Below are 12596 nucleotides of genomic sequence, written 5' to 3' on the forward strand. Positions count from 1 at the left end.
CAGAATACTGGTATAATATTGGTTTCAGCTGTTTACAATTCCACAACATGCAAACATGACACGCTTTAATTACTTCAGTCTAAATTAGTAGCTCAATGCTCAACACAAGTATAATTGAAGGCATTTTGAAATGACATAAAAATGTAAATTTTCAGGATTCCAATTCAAAAATAGCAAAAGAAATAATTCAAGATTTCAATTTGAAAATAGCAAAAATAGCCGATCTACGAGCTCAAAACTCGCCGCACTGCGACGCGCTTTGAGCTTGTAGATCAGCTATTTTTGCTATGACAGTAATATATGGCCCTAGGGAGTGAGTGTGGAAATATAGTGGCCCTCTCCATCGTCAAAGTTGCCCACCCCTGCTCTAGTCTCTACCATACAGATTGGGAAAAAGAACATTTTTATTATTGATGTATTGCAGCTGATATAACCTGAACAACATTGGGAACTTATCCGATACTATACAGTAGCTACACAAATCCTACAATGACTTGATTTCATTGAAACTCTTTCTTCTTCTAAGGGGGGGGGGGGTCCGGTAGAACAGCTGGATGGGAACCGTGAGGTTGCCAGTTCGATCCCTGTGGGCTCCCCCAGAGTTAGTGTCGAAGTGTCCTTGAGCAAGACTTTGAACCCCTAACTGCTCCCGATGTGCAGGTTGGTGCCTTGCACATGGTTTCCTCCGCCATCGGTGTGTGAATGCGTGTGTGAAGGGTGAATGTAATGCACAGTATCTATGCAAAGTGCCTGGGATAAAGGCGCTGTATAAATGCACCATTTATCATTTAAGGCGTCTGTGTTTAGACTCATAACCGTGGACCTATAACAGCTTCTCTTCTATTGCATTTTTAGAATATATAAACTTACAGCCAAATTCTGCTGGAAATGTATCAAGTCAGGACATTCTTTGGCTGTGCACATACACCCACATGCATACTACACTAGACTGCACACATGCACGCTCACGGCTCGATTTCAAAATGCAGAGAGAGTATGACAACTTGAGCTCTTGTGCGAAGATGCACGCTGTTCCCTCTATTTTCTCCCCCCGAGAAGACTGGGTGAAACCGAGAGCCAAGAAAAGGAACTACTCCTAAAATATATATGTTTCAACGATACATCTAAAATGGTGAAATCTTGTATTTTTCACAGATATGTAAAGGTAGGGAAAGCGATAATTTGTTTAAAACAAACAAGCTAAACATTACAGAGCTCTCCAGCTTTAACAGGAAATAAAGTTTCAGCCAGGTGGGTTGCCAGTTTAATCCAATCAGGAACGAGTACCGGTACCCATTCAGGAGCTTAAAATGCATATAGAGTTGTAACTTAATATATTTTTTATCCCACGATTTTGTAACCCATTTTTCACCCCTTTGTCAATCATCTAATGTGATCCTGGGCTCTACACACCCTACACAGTCCCCATATATGTTGTAACTTTGTGTGCTCATTTCTTTGTGTAATAACTTCCAATTCCACTCGTTTACCCTTGAATGTTGTACGAGTTCTCTCTCCCGTTTCAATAATAGTGCCGTCCTGACCAGCAAATGCACTTTCTGTTTACCAAAACAAACACTCAATAGCACTGCGTACTATCAGAACATAGATCTATTTAACACTTAATAATGGCATCTTCAAGCTATGACGATAATGAGTCCATTCGTGATAATGCTACGTTACTATAATCAAGTTAGTATGGCCACAGTCTGAATAGGATATAAGCCCGGCTGTCGTCATCATCATCAACATCTCTTCACAGAACTTCACGGCCAACCAGCCTGAACCAACTCCGACGTTCTAATCCGGCCCACTTCCTGATGCAATTAGTGCAGGCGTCTGATTTTTCCAGCGGCCAGTTAATGCACCCTGCACGCATCCGTCAACCGTCAGCTGACGTGACTGCTTAGCCAATCAAAAATGTAAACACACAACCAGCACTCATGTTATTAATACACACCAAGGCGGCTTACCTTGCTTTTTAGCTTCTGGATCTCGGCCTCTGTGACCGTGTGTTTGATCTGCAGCTGTGGGTTGGGAGATCGAGGCAAAGTGGAAGATAAGAGAGGGAGAGAGAGAGAGAGAGAGAGAGACACAGTAGTGAGAGAAGAAGGCAAGGCGGTCAGATGATCAGACGCATGGCTGCGCAGGCTCATTGGAGTCATCGCTGCCCATACACACTAGTGTGATGGATGGAGGCAGCCGACCCTGTCCTCCATGACAGTCAGCACCGCGGAGCGCACACACCACGCACACGCGCCAACACGCACGCACGTACGCACGCACGCACGCACGCAAGCAGAGGAAGTCCAGAGATAGATAGACAGACCATATAGTCCTTTTGGGGTGGATATTGACGAGCACACTGCCTTATTCAGCATCTCTTTGCATATTTCGATTTCGACTTTTGATTCGATCAAATAAAGACATAACATATAACGACACAACACGACCAACAAAATTCATATTTTTGTTCCAATGTTTTCTTGATAAAATAAAGCGCTGTATAGGACAGCGGCTCAGAGTGAAAAAACAAACCAAAAACAAACAAAACAAACCCATCAGGAAACGGAAACTGTGCTTGAAAGTGTGTTTACATTAAAAAGTGATGAAATATACAGTATATATGCATACGCAATGCGGTGGGAGAGGGACGTAACGAAGAACAGGGTAACGAAGAACAGGAAAACGAGAGAGAGAGAGAGAGCAAAATGATTGGTGAGGGATTGAGACAGAGGGATTAACAGTGTCGTCTCCACTTGATATCCCCAGCAGCGCGCGGCCCATTAATTAAATGTATCACACGTAGCCATAGTGGCAGTTGGGGGTAGAGAGAGAGAGAGAGAGAGAGAGAGAGAGACTGGAAACGGTACAGTGCCAAAAGTAGCCGTGGCGTGTTCAATCAATATGACCAGCTGCCTCCATTGCCTAAAGTGCATAAAACGAGTCTGCTGTCAAAAGAATGAAATGTGGTGCTCCGAGGTGATGTTGTATATCGTGCTGACCAAAAGGTTGGTTTTTTTTGTGTGCGAGGAAGGCTATAGTATAAGCAAGGGGTCAAAATACAGGTTGAAACACTGGGCCCCATCTTGTGCTTCAATTTTTGGCTTTTTTTACTATTTTGAAACTATAGTTGCGAACGCAGTGAGCACTTACTATGAGACCTAGCAGATCATGTCTGTCTGTCTGTGTGTGTGTCTGTCTGTCCCGCTATCCAAATATGGAGTGTGTTGCATCAGCAATCACTCAGCTCCATATATGGGCACAAAAGGGGCCAGGTCCACTCAGCTCCATATATGGGCACAAAAGGGGCACCATATAAGGAGTCCCCAAAGCAGCTATACGTCCAAAACCCAAATATGTACGAGCTGCGTTCGCTTCCCGCGTTTGCGCGTCTTACTCGTAGTATACCAGCAAAAGCAAAGGGTCTTAAAAACATGCACGCACGCACAGAAGTGAGGGTGCGCCCTCATCATCATACATCATCTCATTCCGCCCAATCACAAGTTGTGTGTCCTCACTTTTGTCTTCCATGTGGTCATTAATTGTCAATGGCATTCAATGTCAGTGTTAGGACAATGTTTGTGTTTTTTACACACACCCTCAAAGCTGGACATTGGAGGGGCTCAAAGAAATAAATAAATAAAAATAACATTTTGAAGATAAAGAATGGAATATGTTGCGGCCTTCACCTAGGCCCCAGACAGGGATGTGCAGAGAATGTTAGAGAGACAGGGGTTGAAAAATAGCGAAAATAGCCTATGGGGCCTCATGGCTCGGCAAGGCTACTTACTTACTTACGTAGAAGGGCAGGGCCTTTTGATGCCTATATGTTTGCACGTGCCTATGGACCCCAGATATAAGTATGTGACAAGATACAACATTCTGTTGGATTTACTGTATTGCATTATGCCGTATAATGTAAAGAGACTTGGATCATGCACGTTAGATGTGAGAATCGGATCACATGGTTTTTACCTCTCTGAACTTCTGGTAGAGTTTAGTGGCGTCCAGCTCCGAGGGGGACAAGATGTCCTCCGTCTCCGGGAGATCAAACACCTCGATGTTCTTCTCCCCCCCGCCGTCGTCCCCCGGCGCCGCCGACCCTCCCCCGTCCTCCTCGTCCGTGGCGTACTCCCCTGTCTGCTTTGAAGGAGCACACGAGTACACACAGTCAGATCCTCAGCGTTATAACTCAAATATAGCGTACAAATGGACCCGTAAAACACTGTGCGTACGTTTCTAAACATGCTCTATAACTCGAGCTACTCAGAAGGTAAAATCACACCTGTGTGAACCGAGTGGTGCAACTCCTCTCTCTCTCTCTCTCTCTCATTAGAGACACAGCACTAGCCCTCTCTCTGTTACTGGCGCCCCCTACTGCTATTAATAAGTCACATACTCGTGCTCATTGACGTACACAAACAAACAAACAAACAGGTACATGGACATTGCTGGTTGTAGAAAAATAAACAAACAGGTATAGAGAAGAGTGCAGAGTGCCGGGCACTGTCCTTGAGAGCTGCTGCCTGCCAGCACACAAACTGTTTTCTCACACCCAGAGTGACACACCTGTGGCAACTATATCCTGAGTAGGGAGATTGCCGCAGGTGTCAATCATCGTTACCTGGTGGTGATGGCCTGTTAATTATTCAGCTTGTAGGTCTGCTATTTGTGAAAATATTTATTTCGGAAAACTGGAGGATTTAGAAGATTTTATTTATTTATTTTGAGGTCAGGCCAAAATAGGTTAATTATCCCTAAAGGTACTTGCATGTGAGCTCCTTCTATTGTCACAATAGACGGAATAGTTGAATAGTAGCATAGTTGCGAACGCAGTGAGCACTTACTATGAGACCTAGCAGATCATGTCTGTCTGTCTGTGTGTCTGTGTGTCTGTCTGTCCCGCTTTTGTGCCCATATATGGAGCTGAGTGATTACGTCACCATGACTCAGCCATATATATATAAATATTACAACCAACACATTCACTGTCTTACCTAAGATAGAGACAGGGAAAGAAGAGGGAGGGAGTAATAAACAGAATCCTACGAGAGGAACCTAAAACTGGACTCGTCCCCATCACAGTCCATTTACTGTATAGCACCATATATTTGATAATGGAAGGAAGGAGAGAGTCGAAATATGTCCAGACTCGGGTCTCCTGTTCCGAGTGTCCATATGCCTGTGCCTCCACCTTCCTCCATCAACACGCCAAGAGGAGCCACGACGACCTCCACTGCCAACCGCTGAGGAATGAACAGATCCCTTCAGCAGCCTATCAGCAAACCGACAGCCCTGTAGCCAATGAACAGATCCCTTCAGCAGCCTGTCAGCAAACCGACAGCCCTGTAGCCGGCCGGAGACAAGGACACACGGACGGACCAAGATATGACAGCCATCGACAGTCTACCGAGGATGCAACTCAGGCGGGAGACGTAAAGACGCATCGGCTGAGTCACACAGGCAAGAAAATATACGCCTGCCAACAGTGTGATGTGAGTTTCACTAGGTCCGGTAACCTGGAGTCACACCAGCGTATTCATACTGGAGAGAAACCATACCAATGTCAACTGTGTGACAAGAGTTTCAGTCGGTTATCTTATCTTAAGACTCACCAGAGTCTCCACACTGGAGAAAGACCATACATCTGTAAACAGTGTGACAAGAGTTTCAGACGGTCAAATCATTTACAGTCACACCTGCGTCTCCACACTGGAGAAAGACCATACTACTGTAAACAGTGTGAGAAGAGTTTTTCCAACTTAGGTAATCTAAAGAGACACCAGCGTATTCACACTGGCGAAAAACCATACATCTGTAAACAGTGTGACAAGAGTTTCACAGAGTTAGGTACTCTAAACAACCACCTGCGTCTCCACACTGGAGAAAGACCATACATCTGTAAACAGTGTGACAAGAGTTTCACAGAGTTAGGTACTCTAAACAACCACCTGCGTCTCCACACTGGAGAAAGACCATACATCTGTAAACAGTGTGACAAGAGTTTCAGTCAGTCAGGTCATCTTAAGACTCACCAGCGTCTCCACACTGGAGAAAGACCATACATCTGTAAACAGTGTTACAAGAGTTTCATTCAGTCAAATCAATTACAGTCACACCTGCGTCTCCACACTGGAGAAAAAACATACTACTGTAAACAGTGTGAGAAGAGTTTTTCCAATTTAGGTCATCTAAACAGACACCAGCGTATTCACACTGGAGAAAAACCATACTACTGTAAACAGTGTGAGAAGAGTTTTACCGACTTAGGTGATCTAAAGAAACACCAGCGTATTCACACTGGAGAAAAAAACCATACTACTGTAAACAGTGTGAGAAGAGTTTTACCGACTTAGGTGATCTAAAGAAACACCAGCGTATTCACACTGGAGAAAAACCATACCAGCCGTCAAGCAGCAGCGCCTCAGTGTGCTGAAGACCATATATGCAGTGGTGAGCTGTGGACTTTTTAACTAGTGTCTGTGTGTCTGTCTGTGTGTCTGTCTGTCCCGCTTTTGTGCCCATATATGGAGCCGAGTGATTACGTCACCATGACTCAGCCATAACCATATAAGGAGTCCCCAAAGCAGCTATACGTCCAAAAACCCAAATATGTACGAGCTGCGTTCGCTTCCCGCGTTTGCGCGTCTTACTGGTAGTAGTAGTAGTAATAGTAGTAGTAGTAGTAATAGTATTAGTAGTAGTAGTAGTAGTAGTAGTAATAGTAATAGTAATAGTAGTAGCAGTAGCAGTAGCCGTAGCAGTAGCAGTAGAATAGTTGTCACACAATTTGAAAGAGCTCTTTATTCAGATTGTGTTTCTTGTTCATAATGACATTCCATTACAGTATTGCATGTGTGTGTCAGTAGGGTATGCTGGTCACTGCAGCAGCAAGCGTGCCATTTTGCATTTGCTGCCAGGCCCCCCTAGAAACACATTCAGCAATGATGCTTAATTAGTGGGTTAGTAGGCTGTTTAATGAACTGCAAACGGAACAGAACAGAACCCTCCAGCCAGCCAGCCATCCACATTATCCATTTATATTCCCTATACATGAAATGTATCTGCCGTCTAACTAGTCGGTGGTACGCCTAATGCCGTCTATACTTCCCTGTTCCACCATGTTGTATTCTATAAATGCCGTTTCGGGTGGCTTGTAAATACAAAAATAAATATGTATAAGATTCCACAGATGACTTATGGCATAATATGACCTAGTTTTGTGGAGAGGAGAAAAAAAAAGATTCACTCTCAATTTTTATCTCGGCAGGTGCAATTTCTTTCAGTGGTCAGAAAGTAGGACAGGAGAGGCAGAGGAGAGTATCTCCCTTTCTTTGTTTCTACATTAGATCGTATTAGTAAAGTGAATAATAATAGTGACACAAGATTGATTCAAACCCACATCGTCGTGATTAGCCGTGTGCCGCGCCCCTTGGAGCTGGGCAACTAACAGAAAATACTGTGTTAGGTTGATGAATCAAGATAGTTATATATTTTTTTTTCTTCTTACATCTCACATGAACATATTTTAATAGATGGATTTTGTATAATCGACTAAATTGATTGGTCTGATTGTATCACTGAGCCTTGTGAAATTCTTTGTTCAATGGCGGAATACAAAAAAACGCGTCAAGACAGTGTCTTGACGCGTTGAGCTTATTAACGTCACTATATACATTTTTATATCTTTTTTTTTCTCTCCAGAATCTTTCACTAATCGTAATCGAAACCAAAAGTTGAAAATAATAAGTCCTATATCGCCAAGCCCTAATCCCTTCTAGCCCATTTTGGGGGCGGGAACCCCTTTTGGTGTTGGCATTTGGTTACGCTTTCGCTATTGAAAAATAGCAGATCTATAGAAAAACCGAAGAGCGACTGACATGGAAACATAGCTTTTTCAGAAAACGGTCAGGATTTAGAAGACAATTTTAGAATCTGATCTCAGGTCAAAATGGGCTAGTCCCCCCCCCCCCCAGTGTTACCCCATCAGATAGAGGGTCTTTAGGCCCGATTTGTCTTGTCTGAACACTCATCAGAGAATCCCATCTCCATCATTGGCTCCCCTGTTGCCTGGGCAACAGCATTCTATACGCTCCACGGCCAACGGGCCCCATTTAGAGGAGGCGGGGTCAGCGATCGTGGAGGGGTGGGCTATAAAAACGGAACAATTTGCATGTAATATTATACATGCATCACTTATTGCCAGCTATAGCACACGCATGACGAGGAGGAGGAGGAGGAGGAAAGCAATGGGTTAACCCATTTAGACCTGATGACGATTCTACAGAATGTCTTCTAAATCCTCATCCTGACAGTTTTCTGGAAAAAAAACCCATTGTTTCTATGTCAGCGGTTCTCAAACTATTTCATGCCGAGGACCCCCAAAAATAATTGGCCGCCAACCCCCATCTGAAAATAGAAAATAATATGTCCTGTCCCCCCCCCCCCCCAGAAGCAAAGATTTGAGTTAAAAACGTTTGCTCGGAAAGAATATATATTCAAAGATTTGCGCCACATTGACACGATTTCTTTCAAAAATAGTCGACCTACAAGTTCATAGTGCGGCACTCGGTGCCCCGCTGTGAGCTTGTAGATCTGCTATTTTTCCTCAACAGCTAAAGCATAACATAATGCTTAATACACCAAAAAAGGGGGTTTTCCCACCCCCAAAATGGGTTAAGCTGTCTGGGGAGGTTGATGATGTGAACTATGAATACGTAATATGGGATATGATATAAATGGTTCACACTGATTTGTAGAGGGTGTGATAGGACCTGTCTTCTAGGAAGAGAGAGAGGAGAGAGAGTGGGAGGTGTGTGCGTGCGTGGCGTGCGTGCGTGCAGTCTCCCCATATGACTGCTTGCTTGGCTGCACACATAAAATCTGCTTCTGTCTGTGTGAGCACATACACTGTATGTATTCTAGCAAATGGGTTACATTTGCGTCTGCGTGCTTTGTTATGGGCATGCTTACACAATACACACAAACATGCACACATGGTTCTCGCATGGTGTTTGGTGTACGAGTCCATGTACAGTATAAGTGGGTATGCGCACACACACAAGCATGTTCACATCTGTGTGATTCTGTGTGTGTTCTCATACTGTATATAAAGAGCTATATACAGTATGTTCTCTTGAGACCCAATTCCCAATACCAGTCTCCCATGCATAGATACTGTAGATGCTGCTGTCGGGCAGAAACCTTGTATGTCCGAAACTGATATATTTCAGGAAATTTAAAAAAAAACTAAAAAAAAACGTGTTCGAATATATCGAATGTAGTTATTATGTAGTCACAAGCTTTTGTTAATGGCCTACTTTTCATTGGTTCAATATATGAAGAAAAAAAGATCTACATAATCACAACACTTCACATTGTGAAGTACGAATATATTCGTACCCCTCAGCTATGGGACGTCATCAGCCAGGTACCCCCCCCCCCCGTATACTCCATATATGAAGCCCCTAAGCACCCCCCACGCCTGTGGTTGGTGAGAGCTTCTTCTAATACGTATTTATAGAAATATTAATATTGATGAGTTCTCATTATTGGCCCATAGATCACTCCAACAGCTTCATAATTGTTTACCCAGTGGACGGGTTGTATAAGGATGTTATGGACACTTTGGTGTTCTGAGGAAGAGCAGATTCCTTATGTCGTCGTCGTTGTCCCCCCAAGTTAGAATCACTTCTCTGCACAAGTCTCTGTGCAAGATACTGTTCATTCGCTTCAACTGTTGCGAGTGATTTGATTCATGAACAAAGCTAGTTATTGTGAAAAAACTAATCCATTATTCATAGGGTACACCTGAATGTGTAAATCAACATTGTATATTTTTTTTAAAACATGTTTTTTTCTTTTTTTGTGTGTGTTATGATTTGAATAATAACCCATTCAGGACGGGATCCCCTTTTGGTGTTTTAAGCAATATGTGAGCTTGTAGATCTGCTTTTTTCAGTGTAAAATGCAGCAGTGCAAAATGACTTATACTGGATCTTTTGTCCACTATAGTCCCTTCCTAACATTTACATCTAGTTTTTATTTGAGATGAAATTGTCAATTATATTTAGTCTTAGTTTTAGTCATCATAGCTATAGTTTTCATTTAGTTTTCGTCATAGAAAAAAAGGTATATTCGACAAACATTTTTTGTCATAGTTTTAGTCGACCACATCAACACTGGTGTCATGCAGGGGGAGGAATACCTTTTGGTGGAAGCTGCTATCCAGAAACGGGTTATTTGAATAAACTAAAAGAAGCACATTATTAAAGGACCACATCACCACTTTTCAACCTATATTCATAGAATATAGGTCCTCACTAATCATGAAAAAAAAACGGCGTGTGTCTCATAGGAGGGCTGTGGGCAGTTCATAAACCGTCTTCCAGTGACATCATCGATGGGGAATATACAAGCTAATAAAAACTGCAGGCTTTCTATAGTCCTGAAAAGTTGCGAGCCATCGTTCTCACGATAATGATAAACAGGGAAATAATAATAATGTGGTGTCACTGGTGTATAAAGTTGTTTGTGAAGCTGAAGTGTCTCTCACTGTTAAGACTCCAGTCCCAGTGACCCAGAAGTGTTTAAGTTTAATCAAAATGCCTAATTAACTTCAGCCCTGGGACACAAGGTGAAGGAATGAACATGAACTACCTGTCAAAATAGAATGCCAGTGTAGCTATCTGGACACTGGTGGAATGGAAACGAGAACCAATCTGCAGGAAAGCTCTCCGTGCACCGTGTTGGACCCTGTTGTCACTCATTATCTCCACTAGAAGGCAGAGGGGCAGCTAGGGGGAGAGTTTATTTCTTTCTTTTTGCATGATTTCTTTTAAAAACATGAATGTATGTGTATACGTCAATGGCAGTCAGAGATAGGGCTGAAGCCTTGTCCAAATATGGTGTCAAACATGGTGTCATTCTTGACACCACACACAGCCTGATGGCAAAAATGGGAATTCCACCCAGCTTGGTGGAGATGTACCTGTGTGTACAAACTGTATAAAGTGCACTTTTCTAACTGGAAATAAATTCACGATTGTTCTGTCCTGAGATTCACAGCTCAGATGTTTTTTTGGAGACATTTTTATTTCCTATTCCTGAGCATAATTGACTCAACGTAAGTCACTTTTTATTTCCTTTATGTATCCTGCATATAGTACACTTGCCAGAATGTGAACCCAGGCATGTTGAGTAAAACCAAAGTTTGATAACTTGCATATTATGTTGAGCAATTTTCATAATTGGCATAATATGTGACCATTATCATTAACAACCTATAAGGAAAGAAAAATCTAAATTTCATAATCCTTTAAGTAGCATGTGACGTGTCAAACTATGGGGTTTTCATGATGCTGAATCCACTCCAAGCATTAGTTTTGCACAAAAAACACTCCTTGGGCTAAAAATGGCCACAGCCGTCATCACAAATGTGATGTCAGCTCATTTGGGCAAGTGGCTATATGGCCGTTTTTAGCCCAAAGAGCTTAAAAACGATGACGTCGCCGCGGTGTGGTTCTTCAAAGGTTAGTGAAATCTAAAGGCAGTCAACGGGGCATTGCGGTTAATTCATTCTGCAGTCAAACTGTTAAGTGAAGGTGAGGGCCGCATGTGGCCCCCGGGCCAGCAGTTGCCCATGTAGTATCTATTAGGGTTTAAGTGGCTAAAAGATGTGTAAAAATAGATAAAAGTGTGGAGTACAGGTACAGAGATAATAAGACATGCAGCAGAGTCAGCACAGCAGCCGGCGGGAGGAAGCTGTTTAACCCACTTATAGGACGGAGACCAGATTCTACAAAATGTCTTCTGAATCCTGATAGTTTTCTGAATAATCTATGTTTCTAGCAGATCTGCTAGATATGTAGATCTGTTAGCTTGTAGAACACACACACACGATCGAGGGGGTGGTCAGGGTCATTTTGCTACTTCCAAAATGCTATAGGCTTGGATGTGGAAAGGTCAAGGTTTTTGTTGGACATGGTATAAGTTTGATGAAAAACTATGGGGAACTGTACAGGATGGTTTGAATTATGCTTTTGTGGAGCAACGCACAACACACAAAGAGGTGGGGGGGGTGGGGGGGGGGGGGGGAGAGACAATGCTCTGAGATTACGGATAAACATGGAGTCTTTCCTGGGATTGAGTTTGGATGGAACTAATGTGTTGAACGATACTGATTTTTACTGGTGAGTCCAAGATAAGCAATTATCAAACTGTTCTGGCTTCGGTCCGGTTTGGATAATGGATAGTTATAATACCCAGTTGTTTGTTTTGTCCACGTTCAGCTATACGTTTTTAGGTGTGTTGTCACTTGTCACGGTCCATGATGTTTTTCTAAGCTATAATTCTGTAGTAGTATTTATAGAATGGCAGTGTCATCGTTAGAGACGCTAAAGTAGGCCTAGGTCACTCGTGTAAAGTACAACAATGTGCAAACGCAGCAGCATGACCCGTGAGCCGCTGTGACGAGAGGATACCGAATGGAACACAACCACCCTAAAGACATTGCGTGAATTCCTCCACTATCGGCATGATCCGAGTGATCTCGGTGACATGGAAATTGATCTATTGGAGATTCTGACTTTTGA

The 12596-nt window shown here is 43.0% G+C and overlaps 1 protein-coding gene across 1 annotated transcript in view; it reads right to left on the minus strand.

Annotated features, from left to right (window-relative positions):
- ppp1r9a (protein phosphatase 1, regulatory subunit 9A) overlaps window positions 1–12596 on the minus strand; it is a 93833-nt gene that overhangs the window by 33613 nt on the left and 47624 nt on the right. Inside the window, 2 exon segments of the mRNA XM_080787068.1 lie at window positions 1974–2027; window positions 3979–4146. Coding sequence (XP_080643194.1) covers window positions 1974–2027; window positions 3979–4146 — 222 coding nt within the window.

The sequence above is a fragment of the Protomyctophum bolini genome (assembly GCF_963924005.1).
Source record: "Protomyctophum bolini genome assembly, chromosome: 17".
Lineage (NCBI taxonomy): Eukaryota > Metazoa > Chordata > Actinopteri > Myctophiformes > Myctophidae > Protomyctophum > Protomyctophum bolini.